This window comes from Orbicella faveolata, unplaced genomic scaffold, assembly GCF_042242905.1.
Source record: "Orbicella faveolata isolate gen_17 unplaced genomic scaffold, um_ofav_v1 contig_26, whole genome shotgun sequence".
NCBI classification, from domain to species: domain Eukaryota; kingdom Metazoa; phylum Cnidaria; class Anthozoa; order Scleractinia; family Merulinidae; genus Orbicella; species Orbicella faveolata.
The window spans coordinates 18,828,069-18,842,500 of NW_028301554.1; the positions used below are offsets into that span (position 1 = coordinate 18,828,069).

The 14,432-nt window shown below is 40.4% G+C and overlaps 2 protein-coding genes across 3 annotated transcripts in view; both read right to left on the bottom strand.

The window, feature by feature from the left end:
- Nucleotides 1-1,542: 1,542 nt before the first annotated feature.
- LOC149108420 (uncharacterized) lies at nucleotides 1,543-2,183 on the bottom strand. The gene is made up of 2 exons (XM_089295279.1): nucleotides 2,157-2,183; nucleotides 1,543-2,061 (listed from the first exon to the last, which is right to left on the bottom strand). The coding sequence occupies exons 1-2, from the start codon at nucleotides 2,181-2,183 to the stop codon at nucleotides 1,543-1,545; spliced, it is 546 nt and encodes a 181-aa protein (XP_089151405.1).
- Nucleotides 2,184-4,189: 2,006 nt separating this feature from the next.
- The window catches only part of LOC110042140 (uncharacterized), a 16,941-nt gene continuing 6,698 nt past the window's right edge, over nucleotides 4,190-14,432 (bottom strand). For both annotated transcript variants that reach the window (XM_020747488.2, XM_020747489.2), the window contains exons 2-10: nucleotides 12,576-12,877; nucleotides 11,712-11,928; nucleotides 11,084-11,104; nucleotides 10,436-10,486; nucleotides 9,197-9,505; nucleotides 8,527-8,880; nucleotides 7,496-7,665; nucleotides 6,314-6,404; nucleotides 4,190-5,463 (exon numbers count right to left, since the gene is read on the bottom strand). In XM_020747488.2, the coding sequence (XP_020603147.2) occupies nucleotides 5,201-5,463; nucleotides 6,314-6,404; nucleotides 7,496-7,665; nucleotides 8,527-8,880; nucleotides 9,197-9,505; nucleotides 10,436-10,486; nucleotides 11,084-11,104; nucleotides 11,712-11,928; nucleotides 12,576-12,877 (1,778 nt within the window). In that variant the 3' untranslated portion in view covers nucleotides 4,190-5,200. The remainder of the gene's footprint in view (nucleotides 5,464-6,313; nucleotides 6,405-7,495; nucleotides 7,666-8,526; nucleotides 8,881-9,196; nucleotides 9,506-10,435; nucleotides 10,487-11,083; nucleotides 11,105-11,711; nucleotides 11,929-12,575; nucleotides 12,878-14,432) is intronic.

The window sequence follows — 14,432 nt, forward strand, 5'->3', positions numbered from 1 at the left end:
TAGTTGAAATACTCAGTTATTTTTCTTTCTGGCGAATACAGTATTGAATTTAAGGCCGGCGCCTACTTTTGTTAGTGCGCACACGTTCTGCGCATCACGCGAAGCATGGTTAAAGCGCCACGCGCGCGCTGGGTTGACTTTGACGCAATCAACTACGCTACAAAGTACACGACTAAGATGAAAGCAAAATTTTCCTACTGTGACCAAATCAAGTTTAACGAACCTGTACTTAAACCAGGAACACCAGAATAGCAGCATATCGCTAACCACTGACTGTTAACGTCTTCCATCGAAAAACCAGCTGTTATTTGTCGAAAATTATTCTGAAATCCAACTGTAAGCACGTACCTACAGATGGAGTAGAACGCGCGCAAAACAAGTGCGAGATACGCAAATGTTTTACTTACTGGGGAGGTGACAGGAAAAAATGTAACGGGAACTGTAAAACTTTTCGAAAAAGTTCAATAACTTTGAAAAACGCGTGGTTACCCCTACATTTTATGTTATGAACTGGACGTGGCAAGCCTATTCAACACATGATTAGTTTCTGGTTGTGAGAAAAAGGTATTTAGATGTATTTAAGCTGAACCAGAGGAAGGCTGTCAGAGACGCCAAAAGCGCTGTTGCAACGGTTTTGGTATTAAAAATATACCAAAAATGGTTTTTATGTTTCCATTTACCATGAAGTTTTAAAATCTTTATAAATGTGCTTGCTTTTCTATATGTAAAGGTAAATTCTAAGGAAATCTGTGAAGAAATATCATTTCCTTCATTTTTTAGAAAAATGCTGATGTCAGCATTTTTTCTGAGATTTAAAGCTAATTATCTCGAAAAAATGCGTGGCTACCCTCATTTTTCTTTGTGGATTCCAATAGCCCTTGCAAAGATCTACTTTTTCCACATGGTCCTAACCTGGCGCAAAAACCTTTGTATTTAGTAGGCACCGTCCTTAAAGAGTACATTTGCAAATGCATAATCGCACCACGCAGCACTGGAAGTAAAGGATAGAAGTTTATCTATCAAGTCTACCAATTTACGTTCGAAAAAATGAAAACGGGCTTGAACTTTAGCCAAAGGAAACAAAAATCAGTTTTAACTCGCGGGTAGTGATAACTCAAAATAGCCCATTGCAAATGACTGACTGAAAAAAATCTAAGGGAAATGGGTTTGAGTTCCAAATGACGTAGCCTCCTAGGCAGACACTATTTGAGCTCGTCACGCAATCTTTCCTTCCAGATTGCCTGACGAGCTCATACTTGGGGACTGGTTCTAAATAAGTTACAAACCCTCACAATGCCCTAGTAGTGGTTAGGCCATTACGTTCCTGGTGGAACAAAGGGCGGTTACAATGCTGCGCCAGCGGACTCTGTTCGCGACTGTTGTTTTTGCCGTAGTCCAGGTGATGTTGGCTTCTTTGAGCTCCTCTTCCACCGACCTCCTCCAGGTTTTCACTGGGCTTCCTACCTTCCTTTTACCCTGCGGATTCCATTCTACGGCCTGTCTGGTTGTATCAGATGTTGGTTTCCGCAATGTGCGGCCAATTCAATTCCATTTGCGCCTGGCGATCTCTGCTGGAATACATTCTTGCTCTGTTCTTGCCCAAAGTTCCCTTTTGTTGATTTTCTCTTGCCAGTAAATCTTGAGGATCTTTCTCAGACATTGATTAGTGAAGGTTTGCAGCTTGTTTGATATGGATCTTGTGACTCCCCAGGTCTCGGAACCGTGTAGAAGAACTGACTTGACATTGGTGATGAATATTCGTAGCTTGGTTTTTATGGATATTGATCTTGTGTTCCACACTGGTCTTAGAGTATTAAAGACCTGCCTGGCTTTGCCTATCCTGCTTTTTACATCTTGGTCCGCTCCTCTGTCTGATGTGACGATACTCCCTAAATACGTAAAGCTGTGGACGTCCAACAGTTCCACATCTTTCAGCTTGATCTTCTCCTGGTGTTTGCTGTTAGCTCTCATGACTTTGGTCTTTTCTTTGCTGATCCTGAGGCCAGTTTTCTCTGCAACCAGTGCCAGACGGTTGGTCTTGGTTTGCATATGTTGCAGTTTCTGAGAAGAAGAAGACATATGTCATCTGCATAATCCAAGTCATGGAGTTGAGATGTAAGTGTCCATTGTATACCTGTTTTACCCTGACTCTCTACCTCTCTCATAATCCAGTCCACGACCATTATGAAGATCATTGGTGACAGCAAGCAGCCTTGACGCCCGGGGGCGGTACTCCCAGAAAAATTAGGTGGGGGTGTGCGGCCCACTTCCCAAAATCCTTACCCTATTTATGACCAAAATCTGCGATATTCCCTACCCTATTTATGACCTGACCAAAAATTCGTCACACTATTTATGACCTGACCCTTAAATCAAAACCCTGTTTCAGACCTGCGTTTTAATTGGTTCCCTAGTTCAGACCAATTTGTGAAGGGCTTTTGTTGATTTTCTTCTCGATAATGATGAAAAAGTGGCTTCTTCTTAAAAACATACCCATATCAAGGCTAGAGTGCAAAAACCATACCCTTTTTATGACCAAAATCAGCTAAAAGCGATACCCTATTTATGAACAAAACAGCTAAAAAACCATACCCTTTGGGGCCGCACATACCTATATAGCCCATATAAGGGAGTACCCCCCCCCCCGGGCCTTGACGGACTCCCGTGTTCATCTCAAATGGCTCTGACAATTTCCCGTTGTGAATGACTTGACTGGATGAGGCTTCATATAACTCCTGAATCAGCCTAATAAACTTTGGTGGAACTCCATAATGACCCCCTGAGTTGCCAGGTGACGTTTCCTGTTAACACTATCGAAAGCTTTTTCGAAGTCGATAAAGCAATTGCCCTGCTGGTCCAAAATGGTAAGAAATAGCGTCTCTCCCAAGGCACTTAAACATAATTATGCTTTAGTAGGATTTTACAAGACAGAGGAATTCACAATTATGTAAACCGAGTTGAGTGCAGACTTAAGAGAAAATTAAGTACGCAAGATGATTTTAGTACTTTACTTTCACCGTCCATTTTAATGCTGAACGATGCATTTATTTTGTCTACAATAATGTGATATATAATGATGCAATGTAAAGGGGGGAGTATAACGCCGTATTTTGAACGCCACTCCGTCCATAAACCCCGGCTTCCCCAGAGGAAGCAACGTCCAATGCAACTTGACTTGATTTCAAGAGCCAATGCAAATAACAAATGTAGGAACCTGCACAAAACTATTTTTAGGTTTGTCTCAGATGACCGTTAATCCAAAGTCAATATATGACAAGTCACTATCAAACAAATTAGCTATGCATCAACTAAGTTAATTAATAAAGGTAGATTATATTAATCGCCGTGGCCAGTTTGTGAAGTTGACGTTTCAAGCGACGTTTCAGAGCAAAGCGCTTCCGCTCGAAACGTCGGCTTCACAAACTCGCCACGGCGGTTAATTTACCTTTATTAACTTCTAGTTGATAAATATCTGAGTGTTTCAATTGGTCATCAACGAAGCCCCATCATCGAAGACCGATATTTTCGGGTGACAGTTTAAACTTTTGCCCGAAAATATCGCTCGCGCGAAAATATCGGGTCGTCCCGACTAGCTGCCCCTGGGTCTCCAAGGATGACGCAGCCTAATAGTTCTCGTAGAAACTAATACGTTCTAATACCTTTGTTCAGTACAAAACAAAGACCAATTCCTTCCTTGAAGTTTTCTATTTGGACGGATCGGCACAAATACACATAGCAAATGTGTGGTACTGCTCAAACGTAGCCGGCAACCCTCTGAAAGTAGGCACGTAACGGCCCGTTATAAGTGCCCGCCGGAAACGTTAGGGTAATCAAATAAAGTTACAGTAAATAATGTGCAAAAAACTGTAACAATCACATTATACTACGGGAATCTCGGGAGCACAGAAGAGAACAAATTTTCAGTAACGTATAAGCAGTAAGTAGTACGTTCCCTTGGGTCTGTCTTCGAAAGCATTGTGACAACGGGTTTTGTCGCTCTGAACTCTAAATGGGAAAAACGGGCGTTGAGAGGGCTAACTGGCTGGAACTTTGTGTGCTGGACTCTAGGAAATTAACTTTACTCGGGAATTAGCTCAGAGCAACTCGTTTCCTGCGGGAGAGGAACTTGTCTCGGGTTCCAAGGTAACGTTGGATCTGCAAAGACTGGAAATAAGAACACTCGTAGAACTTGGACTTCACGGGTTTATTCTACTCTCTTCAACTTCAACGTAAATCGTATTACAACGATAAGAGTACTATATTTCTACTAACGAAAAACACGATTGCATCATGTTAGGAACAATATAAGGAGGGCTAAAAACCAGAGAGTAGCCTGAATAAACTTAGCTGCATTTGGAGAAAAGCCAGATCATAGACCTCATAAAATCAGCTGACAAATGACGATCTCAACAAAGCTAGTTTCTAATGTACATCTGCAGAATGTATTATGCCCAGCCAATAAAACTGTATAAAGTCAGTTGAGGTTTATTTCGCTGAGTCATTTCAGTTCGTTCAGCGACGAATACGTTCATTCTATTTAACGCGCGTACAAATTGTTATTTAACCAGGTGCATTATCTAAAGTTTGCTGAAAGTGCAATATTTAGTGCACTTCCGATATTTGTACAGGTTTCCAAGCAAACGATGTCTTCTAAAACACCAAAAATATCACTTTTATATAATTGCACTCTACCGAAAATTAACCTTATTGCAGTGGCAAATCCAGACCTTGAGCTAACAAGGTGGGGGGGCGGTTTTGTTCTGCTTGCCCTGCCGGCTTTTCTTCCCTCTGTGATTTCTTCTTTTTTAGCCAAAATAAGGGGGGGGGGGGGTGGTCCGCCACTGTATTGAACCTATAATTTCCTCTAACACGTTTTCAGTGTTGGGAAACCCGCGAAGCGTTTCATTACTACGTCATACTCTTTACGCATGTAAGAAAAATAACTTCGATTTCCACGGGAACCACAAAAGATTACTTTTTTTGCATAAAAAAAGTATAAATAGCTGATGATCTTAAAATACATTATGGACGGTTATGTGCACACGAAAATCACTTAAAAAGGCCCACTATAAAGCGGAAAAGTGCTACGTTCGTTGCAAGCAACTTGATGAATCACCATTTTAGCTGAAGACGGTGGATCGCTATATTTACACGTTGATCTGATCCTGAGAAAATCGGGATCCTCAATCAGTTCATAATATCACTCAAACTCCTCTTCAGGCTTGCACTGCAAAAATTTACGCAAATAGGAATAATGTTTGACCGACTGATATCGTTTCCAGCCTTCGTGTGGCGACTCCTGGTAGTAATAAACAGCTGAACAGTTATAATTCACAGCAAAGATAATCGGCCCGCATACTTGCTTGTTGCTGGGAATGCCTTTGACGTGAGCAGACAGCTTGAGGTTGCCACCAAATGCACAACGGTCAACGTTTAAGTAATAGTGGTGCTTTCCAGGTACCTCTAAACGAAAACAAGCCAACAAAACACGTCAATTAAGATAAGCGCGTTCATTATATAATCGATAACTTTTTTTCATTGTGATTGGCAAAAGGCAAGCGTAATTTGAGAGAATTTTAAAATGTCATTTGTGGTGTAAATCCTAAATCATGAATTGAACTCGCATTCACTCGACTACCTAAACATTCTACCCAATACGCTCAAAGTCACGTGTTTTTTGTTACTTTACGCCTTTCAACTCCAATTTAAGGTCAACATATCAATTCTCCTTATCGATTGCTATACTTTTCTTTTAGTGTTTGGTTTTGAAAATTTGTTGGCACAGCAAGATAACAGTCGATAACTTTGTTTACACTCGATGAATCCACGACTAATCTAATACAAGGTAAGCGTAAATTTTGAATTAGTTTTATATTTTTTTCAATTAGGTTTCCTGTTTATATTTTCTTTCCTCTAGTTTTGAAATTGACTGATCACAAACGTCACATGCAAACAGACAGACAGACAGACAGACAGACAGACAGAAAGACATAAATCCTTTATATGAAAAGTTAACTTAACACTAGCAATGAAAACGACTGAAAAGAGGAACTAAAACCTCCATCAACATTTTAATCCTGGGTGAATGTAAAATCTGCTTTCAAACAATGTGTAGATAAAAATGAAATGGTCTTTGCTAACTTAGAAAATTTTAAACCATGCTAACTCTGGTAAGTTAGGTAATAGTTTGATATTTACTTCATTGGTCTGCATCAGCCAGTAAAAGAAGATGAAAGACATAAATCCTTTTACATGCTGGAAAAATGAGCAGGTTCTGTGGATAACGTTCCAGATAAAAAATGGCGTTACTCACTTGTAGAATTCACAGGCGGAACATCATCTAGATGCGACAATTTTTCTCTTAGTTCATCCAACGTAAATTCAACTCCTCTTGTCAAGCAACGCTGCAATGGAAATCAAACGATTCCAAATGTAAACAACAGTGATGATGGTGATGGTGCTGGTGGTGGTAGAGCAAAAGAGATCGCTCACTTTTCCTGAGTTTAATTGGAATATTTAATATCGTGAGCTACCATGAAGACTTTCTTTGTTATCAGCTCAACTATAGTTACCTGGTTCCACTAGTTATGCAAATATTTTAGGTTAATGTTTGCTGACGCGGGTGTTGAAAAGTTACGTAATTAGACTACGACTTTGCAACGAGAAGGCATCAGGTCTGGGTGCAAAAGTCGACTCCAGATGTTAAAAGAGATTGTGCAACTTAGTTATTGGCGAACTCTCTCTCTCTCTCTCTCTCTCTCTCTCTCTCTCTCTCTCTCTCTCTCTCTCTCTCTCTCTCTCTCTCTCTCTCTCTCTCTCTCTCTCTCTCTCTCTCTCTCTTTGTGTACAATATACTGAAGGATTATTGGTTTTCGAAAGCTACACAATGACTGGGTGGCATAAAGATCTACTGAGCCCATACTTTCTTTGCATCACAAGAAAGGTATTCACTTGATACATCGGGCGGAAATATCTTTTTGGGACAATTAACCGTGCCTCTCTTTCAAATTTAGAGTTGGTAACTTTGTATCTCCATCATGGACAGAAGCGCTATGCTTATGACACAATTCTTGTCACCAAAGATTCGCTTTAACTTGAAAGATGTCCAAACGTTTATTTTAATAGCTGAACAACGTAAACTTTGTGTGTGAAGTGGAAGCAAATTTACTTTTCTTGCTTGATCAGTGTGCCTACCAGCTTTATTAACTTTCAAGCCAGGTGCACGCATGACATTCACCCATGAGCTACATCCCTGCAAATGCCTCATACACACTGCCTTCCGAAACAAACTGCGCTGATCTTTTATGTAGATCCAAATGGTTTAGTACCTTGACTTTTTCACCTGCATGTTTCTATGCCTCGTTTTTACCTCAGACAGTTTCTGATCGGGACCAGAAATTTAATTAATTTACCATCATAAGCATTAGTTAATTGTTACTAGCCCATAATGGCCAATCGTTTACTTATTTTAATTCCACTTAAATATTAAAGATACCTGTGCAGTGTCGCCTAAAGGAATAAATTTAAAAGACGACGTGTGGCCAGCTAGGGAGCCCCGCTTACACATCCAGTATCTTAAGGCAGTTCCCGGATAGAGGAATTGGTACATACAGAACGCGATCAAGCCAACAATGATAACGAGACCAAATGCCGTTGAACACAACACTGCATAGGAAAAAGAAAAATTAAAGAATCAATAAATTAATCAGATATCTTTCAGTCAGTCAGTCAGTCAGCCAGTCAGTCAGTCAGTCAGTCAGTCAGTTAGTCAGTCAGTCAGTCAGTCAGTCAGTCAGTAGGGTCAGTCAGCCAGTCAGTCAGCCAGCCAGTCAGTCAGTCAGTCAGTCAGCCAGTCAGCCAACCAGTCAGCCAGTCAGTCAGCCGGTCAGTCAGTCAGTTAGTCAGTCAGTCAAACAGTCAGTCAGTCAGTCAGTCAGTCAGCCAGCCAGTCAGTCAGTCAGTCATTCAGTCAGTCAGTCAGTCAGTCAGTCAGGTAGTCAGTCAGCCAGTCAATCAATCAAAGAATCAATTAGCAAACTAACCAACCAACCAACCAACCAGTCTTTAAACCTCTCATTTACCTTTTTGTGTACTTGACAAATTTCGTTTTCACGAAGGAAAAGTGAAACAGTTACACCTTAATATAGCAAAACCCACTTGATAATAAATTAATGAAATCTGAAGTATTTTATAATACCATTATCTTCTCAACGGAAGTGTTACACTGAGGGTGAACATACGTTCAGACTACTTTGCAAGGCATCAACTGACTTGCAGTGACCAGAATCACCTCCTAAAAGTTACATGGGAACTATTTATCCACGCTGATATTCCTTTTCTAGATTTACATGCTCTACTCCAAAGCAATCCAATTCACATGTTCTATTCAAAATGCATCCAGTTTAAGGAAGAATTTACAAACTGAGAAAAAAATCTACATATAGCCGTAAAGTATCTTTTTGCACCCGTGCGGTTCTTTCCCCGGTTGGGTGGGTAAGACTGCACCTTGGACGTCATGATACTCACGTCTTCTCATTTTCTTTCTCTCTCTCCGGAGTTTCACAGCTAGATCCATCTCAAAGTGATCGTACATGTTCTCTATTTCCGCTGCGATTGCTTTATCGTTGACTCCGAGCACTATACACACAAAGCACTGAACCAAATTGACATCATCCAGCTTAGATGCCTTCTTTTCCTCCATTGACATACCTAACAGTATGCTGGTTTTGCCAAGGACTACACTGGGTGGCAGGTGGGATTCTGGGATGGCTGTGCCGGGATTGTCTAGGTCGACAGTAGCATAAATTCGTTCACCCGCTCGGACAGAACCGATGCACTTCACTTTGATTACTCCAATGACACAAACAACATCTGTAGCATCTAAAACGTACCAAATATGAGGATAAAAACCAGTGCATGGTTGAAAACAAACAGAAATAAGAACGATGTCCCAGAAGGATGCACAAGGACTCCACTAGTGGCGAGGTGCTAAAAAGTCCAATCTGTTCACGCGTACAATTAATCCCTAATTGTTTCTCAAACAGACTAATTTCTTATACTAGTTGTTTTGGCCCGCGATTGAGTGATCAAGTTAGGGACCAGTCTTTCACTAATATCACCTTTTTTCTACCAAATGATCTGTTTCTAGAAGATAACTTTTCAAAAGAGACAATGCGCGCGAACAAATAAAACAAACCATCTTCATCCATGAGCGGTGTGGCTTCTAGGTATGCCGATCGGCTAATGACACCTGCCATGAAAGCCTCTTTTCCATTCTTGTTATCTAACAGCTGAATGCTTGCGGTCCCATTGTCATCTTTGTAAAAACCAACAATATCTCCTTCTTCAAAGTCCTCGCATACATCAGGATCTTTCAGTTTAAAGTGATATCCAATATCAGCCTTGTTGGCGCCAGCACTAGAAACCACGAACGACAGATGTTCGATGTGTGCACGTTTGGCTTCCAGATGCTCAACGACGCGGAGGTTTTGGAATTCAGCAGATGCTAAGGATGAAATACAAGAGATAGTCAAACCTGATATGCAAGTAAATATATAAACAACATGAAGTTGATTTACGGGAGAAATGTACACTATATGAAAGATAATCAAAGTTATGAACACAATGTGGACACTTGCCCTTGAAAGGGACTCGAACCCCTAACCTGTGAGATATTGATGCAGTGCTCTACCAACAGAGCTATTAAGATAACTGGGAGCTGGTCACGTTGTGAGTTCGTAATATAGCCGCATATATGGTGAAGATATACAAGTGAACTTATGAAACATTATATATTTAAAGTTCGGGAGAAATATTTAAAAGGACATAACAGGTTGTAAAATAATGAACTAAACTCGTTCAAAATAAATGATGTATCTTGAAAGACACAACACACAGTAGAGATGAATAGGCCATTTCGATATATCAAAATTATAACTTGGCGCCGAGGCTACGGGGACTTAAACAAAAGAAATCACATCATCATCATCATCATCATTTTTTTAGTAGTGCAGGTTACAAAATTGACAGCCAATGCGGCTGATGTAGACCTACAATTAACTAATAAAATGTGATATAATAAATAAAATAATTTTCCCCATGATATCGAAATATACAATTGATCAAAACGAACATAAATAAAACAAGTATCATATCAAAAAATAAAGCACGCTGACTAAATAAAATACCATGTTGACCTAGAAACTTTGGTATAATAAGTATCTAATAACTGATGTTGAGGCAAGAATAAACGTTATCTTTTGTTTTAGTTCCCTGAACCACGGCGTCATGTTATCTTTTTTTATTCATCTTTTTTTTTTTACATCGATAGGACCCACGTTGACAGCAGTTTTGTAACTGATGTGGTCACCCCGTATAAAGAAGCATTTTATTTTTATTTTTTTACTAATATAGCGAAATTGACTTATTAACCTACCTGTCATGTTGCCGATCGAGCTGTCCGGACTACAGCTCTGGTCCGTGGAATCTACAAAATTAGAGAAAAGGTTTATTTTTAGTCATTTTCAAGATAAACAGTGTTTAATGCTATCAGGTTTCGGTCATAAAAGCAACAAGAAAAAAGTAGATATAAACATACATAAATGTAAATTACTCAGATCTTTCGTGGAGGGAACTCCCCTTCCTTTCATAAAACAAGATCATATACTTGTTTAGACCACTGATTTTAAAAATTGTTTAGACCTTTATATTTCCACTGAAAGAATTGATCATATGTCCTCTTCTCCGCCATCTTACCAAACTATTTAAAGTGCGCTTGCGAGCCAAGTCGCCCATCCCTTATCTCCGGTCTCTGTAAGATGAAGGGACTAAGAGTATTTCTACTACCCCCTGGGTGGGATGCTAGTCCATCGCAGGGTTATCCCCAGCATTAAATTCGCCGGTACCCATTTATACACCTGGGTGAAGAGAAGCACTGTGAGAGTTAAGTGTCTCACCCAAGAACACAACACAATATCCTTGGCCAGGGCCCGAACCCGGACTACTCGATCCGGAGTCGAGACGCACTAACCATGAGGCCACTGCGCCTCCCACACCAAACTATTTAAAGATCATAAAAACTAACCTTCTTCTCCTTCGCCGCCAACTGAAATAAATGACATACAGTATGTTAGGAAGAATAAACAGAAAAGCTAAGGTATAGAACTAAAAGCTTCGTCTATACAAAAAGCTAGGTAAAAATGTTCATTTTGATGCGTTTATTCTATACAAGAAATTGATAAAAAATATCTTGTTTACGTATACAGAATCCGATAAGTCTAGGAGAATTATCGATATTCACTACAATAGAGCGCGTTTTCACCAGCCGACGGCTCTCAACAGTGATGATTGAGCAGCAAAGGGAATTGGTGTAAAATCTTAAATTTTTAAAGGGGCAAAATAGTGACTAGGATTTGCCTCTTTTCACTGGGAAAATGGGATTGGGGTCAACGGGATTGGGGTCAATGGGACAGGGAATCACAAGCACAAAATGCGAATAGGACTAGGATTTGGGAAGAAAAATAGGCTGGGAAATGGGATTTAGGAAAAAAATTGGGTTGAACAATGGGATTGGTACCCCCCCCCCCTCCCTTCCCGTTCAGGGCCCTCCTGTTACATACCGCGGGTTCAATCAGTTCTTGGAGACGCGACCGAACACAACATTTGACCAACTCCTAACATTCCACCGCTGATAAATAAACTTGGCAGCCTACCCTCATTGATTTTCCTCTTCTTGTTCCTGGGCTTGCTTCTCATCAAAAACGGCTTACTAAAAAACTGCTGAACCTCCTCCTCGGCTCCATTGCCAGGAAAATAGAGCTGAACAAGAAGTTGAAAAAGATTTCTCTTGTCCATTTCGACTTTGGCCAGTTCATACACTGGAGCGAAGCGGCCGTCATAAACAGAGTCAAGGTCCACCGAGAACAATTGCTGTTTAAACGTCACACAAAACGAAAAATAATTAACATGAAGGTGATCTTGTGATTGAACTTGGCTTGTTATAAGATTGGATTTCTGCGACACTAATTTATTCCCAAGATTCTGAATAATATCCTGTCTTGGAAATTAATATTTAGCACCGTCATTCTCTGTTTGGGATAGTCAAATTTGTAAGTATTTAAATCTTTTTTTTTTTTGTTTATCTTTCTTCAATTTGAACTATATTGTCCCTCTATTCGCGTTATTTCAAAGACCCGTATATACCACTTACTGAAGTGATATAGAATAAAACGTATGAACAAACTGAGGAAAAAGGGAAAGAAAGGTAATTCCTTATATAGGTCTTATTTCCAAGGTAATTTCTCTGAGTTATTTTAAGTACCCAGTTCTCCTGCGGATGTCACGACGCGCGTTGCGGGATTGGCTATTCCCAGACCCGTCTGGGATTTCCGAAACCGAGAGTTATCTTAAAATAACTTGGCAGGGATTACCTTGGGAATAAGGCCCATATGGGGATGGACTCATTTACCATTCATGCCCTCTTAGAAAGAACCAAAACGACTTCAAATGACGATACAAGAAAAAAAAAAAAAAAAAAAAAAAAAAAAACAGAAACAGAAAAATTAACCTAAACAGACCTTGTCTAAATCTTGCGGTCCATACTCGACTTTCAGTTCCACCGGCCCGTTTCCATCTTTTTGGAGCTCCGCAGCCTCTCTCGCTCGGAACACCCACACCCTTATTCTGAGGATCTGACTCACTGGTGAACGCGCTTCCATTTGAACCTCTCCATCACATACACGCTGTTTCGCTTTTCCTCCGCTCCGTGATTGCACTTTGTAAAACATTGTTTTTTCCTCTAAGGTTACAAAGCGGACATCTGCTCCTCCGTTGAAATCATCACTTCCAATGGATCCGAAGCTGAACGAAGGCAAAGAATCTACAGATGTGTTCGAGAAAAGATAAAATGGCAATGAAGCTATACCTGTGCCAGAAGGAAAGGTATGTACCACCCATCATGATCACTGACTGCCACACAAATGATAACCAACATTTACAAAAGACGTGGCTGAAAACGGGCACTTTAAATACACTCTTCATGAACTGGGCTGCTACTTGCTGTAATTTGCTTTAACAACGCAAGCCAGCGACTGACTAATGGCAAACACGCTTGCTGATTGACTGCACATACTTTCTGTCGAACGATAGAAGGCACTCGCAGCACGCCTAAACAAAACCGTCAAACATCAGTTTTATCGGCTTTCTGTGTTGAACACTTTAGCCGGCGAGTATACTAAACTAATTAGACTTCCTTTAAAACATCGTCCCTAACAAAGTAAGGGTTTCGAACATTCCTATCAATACCGCATTTTCAAAAGACTAAAGCTGCAAGAGATTCAAGCAATGTTTTGCGTTGTTTAAGTTCCTTACCCCAGCCTTCCATTGTAGAGCAGCCATTTTCATACCTGACCATTCATACACGAGAGCCCTTCCCAAACCATAGCAAGTTCTCAGTTAGACTGAAGAAGTTTGTTCCTTGTAGGTGTGACACGTGGAATAAATGATAGAAGAGTATTGAAACCCGCCGAAATATTTTAGAGACTTTTATCGTTAATGCAGGAAACTGACTATGGTGTTTCCGTACCCATTTCCAGTTGAGTATCATTCTTGATGATAGAAACATCGCCAAACTGTTCCTGCTGTCGATGGAGTGTTTGACTCACCGCTTTGCTTGCCGTCCCAGGGGAGGGGGAGGGGGGGGGGGAATTCTCCCAGACAAATTGGGTGGGGAGTTTGCGGCCCGTTTCTCAAAACCCTTACCCCTTATTGAAAAGACCAAATTCTGTAATTTTCCCTACCCTATTTATGACGCGACCAAAAATTTTATACCCTATTTAGAGTGGTACTATGACGAAAATCGTCATAGTAAATCTCTCCTATCTAAGCCATTTTAAAACATAAACAAGAAGTCTGTATGCAAAGAAAAATGCCGTTCACTATTTTCGAATGTCTCTTTTCATTCCTGAGATATTCGAGTTTTTAAAATATGCAAATTACCCAAATGATGACGTCATACTCTCAGCCAAATTTTGATCAAATATGATGAAAAACGATATCTTAGCCAATCAGAAATATTTGATTCTTTGCCGTAAGACTCTATTATATGTGCTCCACAATACGAGCTTAACAGTTTTGTTACCATGGCAACATACTGAGTTCCAGACCTCCCCAATATTAAAGGCTTTTCCAGCAACCTTTGGCGATCCATTTTGATATTTGCTAATGGTGTCTCATATGCACGATCCAGCAAGCATATAAATAGGTTAGCTCGAGTTCGTGGCCTCGTTTAATGTTTTTCAAGCTGAAAATCACTATCCAATCCAATCGAAAACCAGCACTTGGCAGCGGTCAACTTAAAAAAACACGTGACCTCGATGAGCTGTAAACTTGAGCCCACGATATGGTCCCGTGGTACTGGTCAGCGGATACCTTGT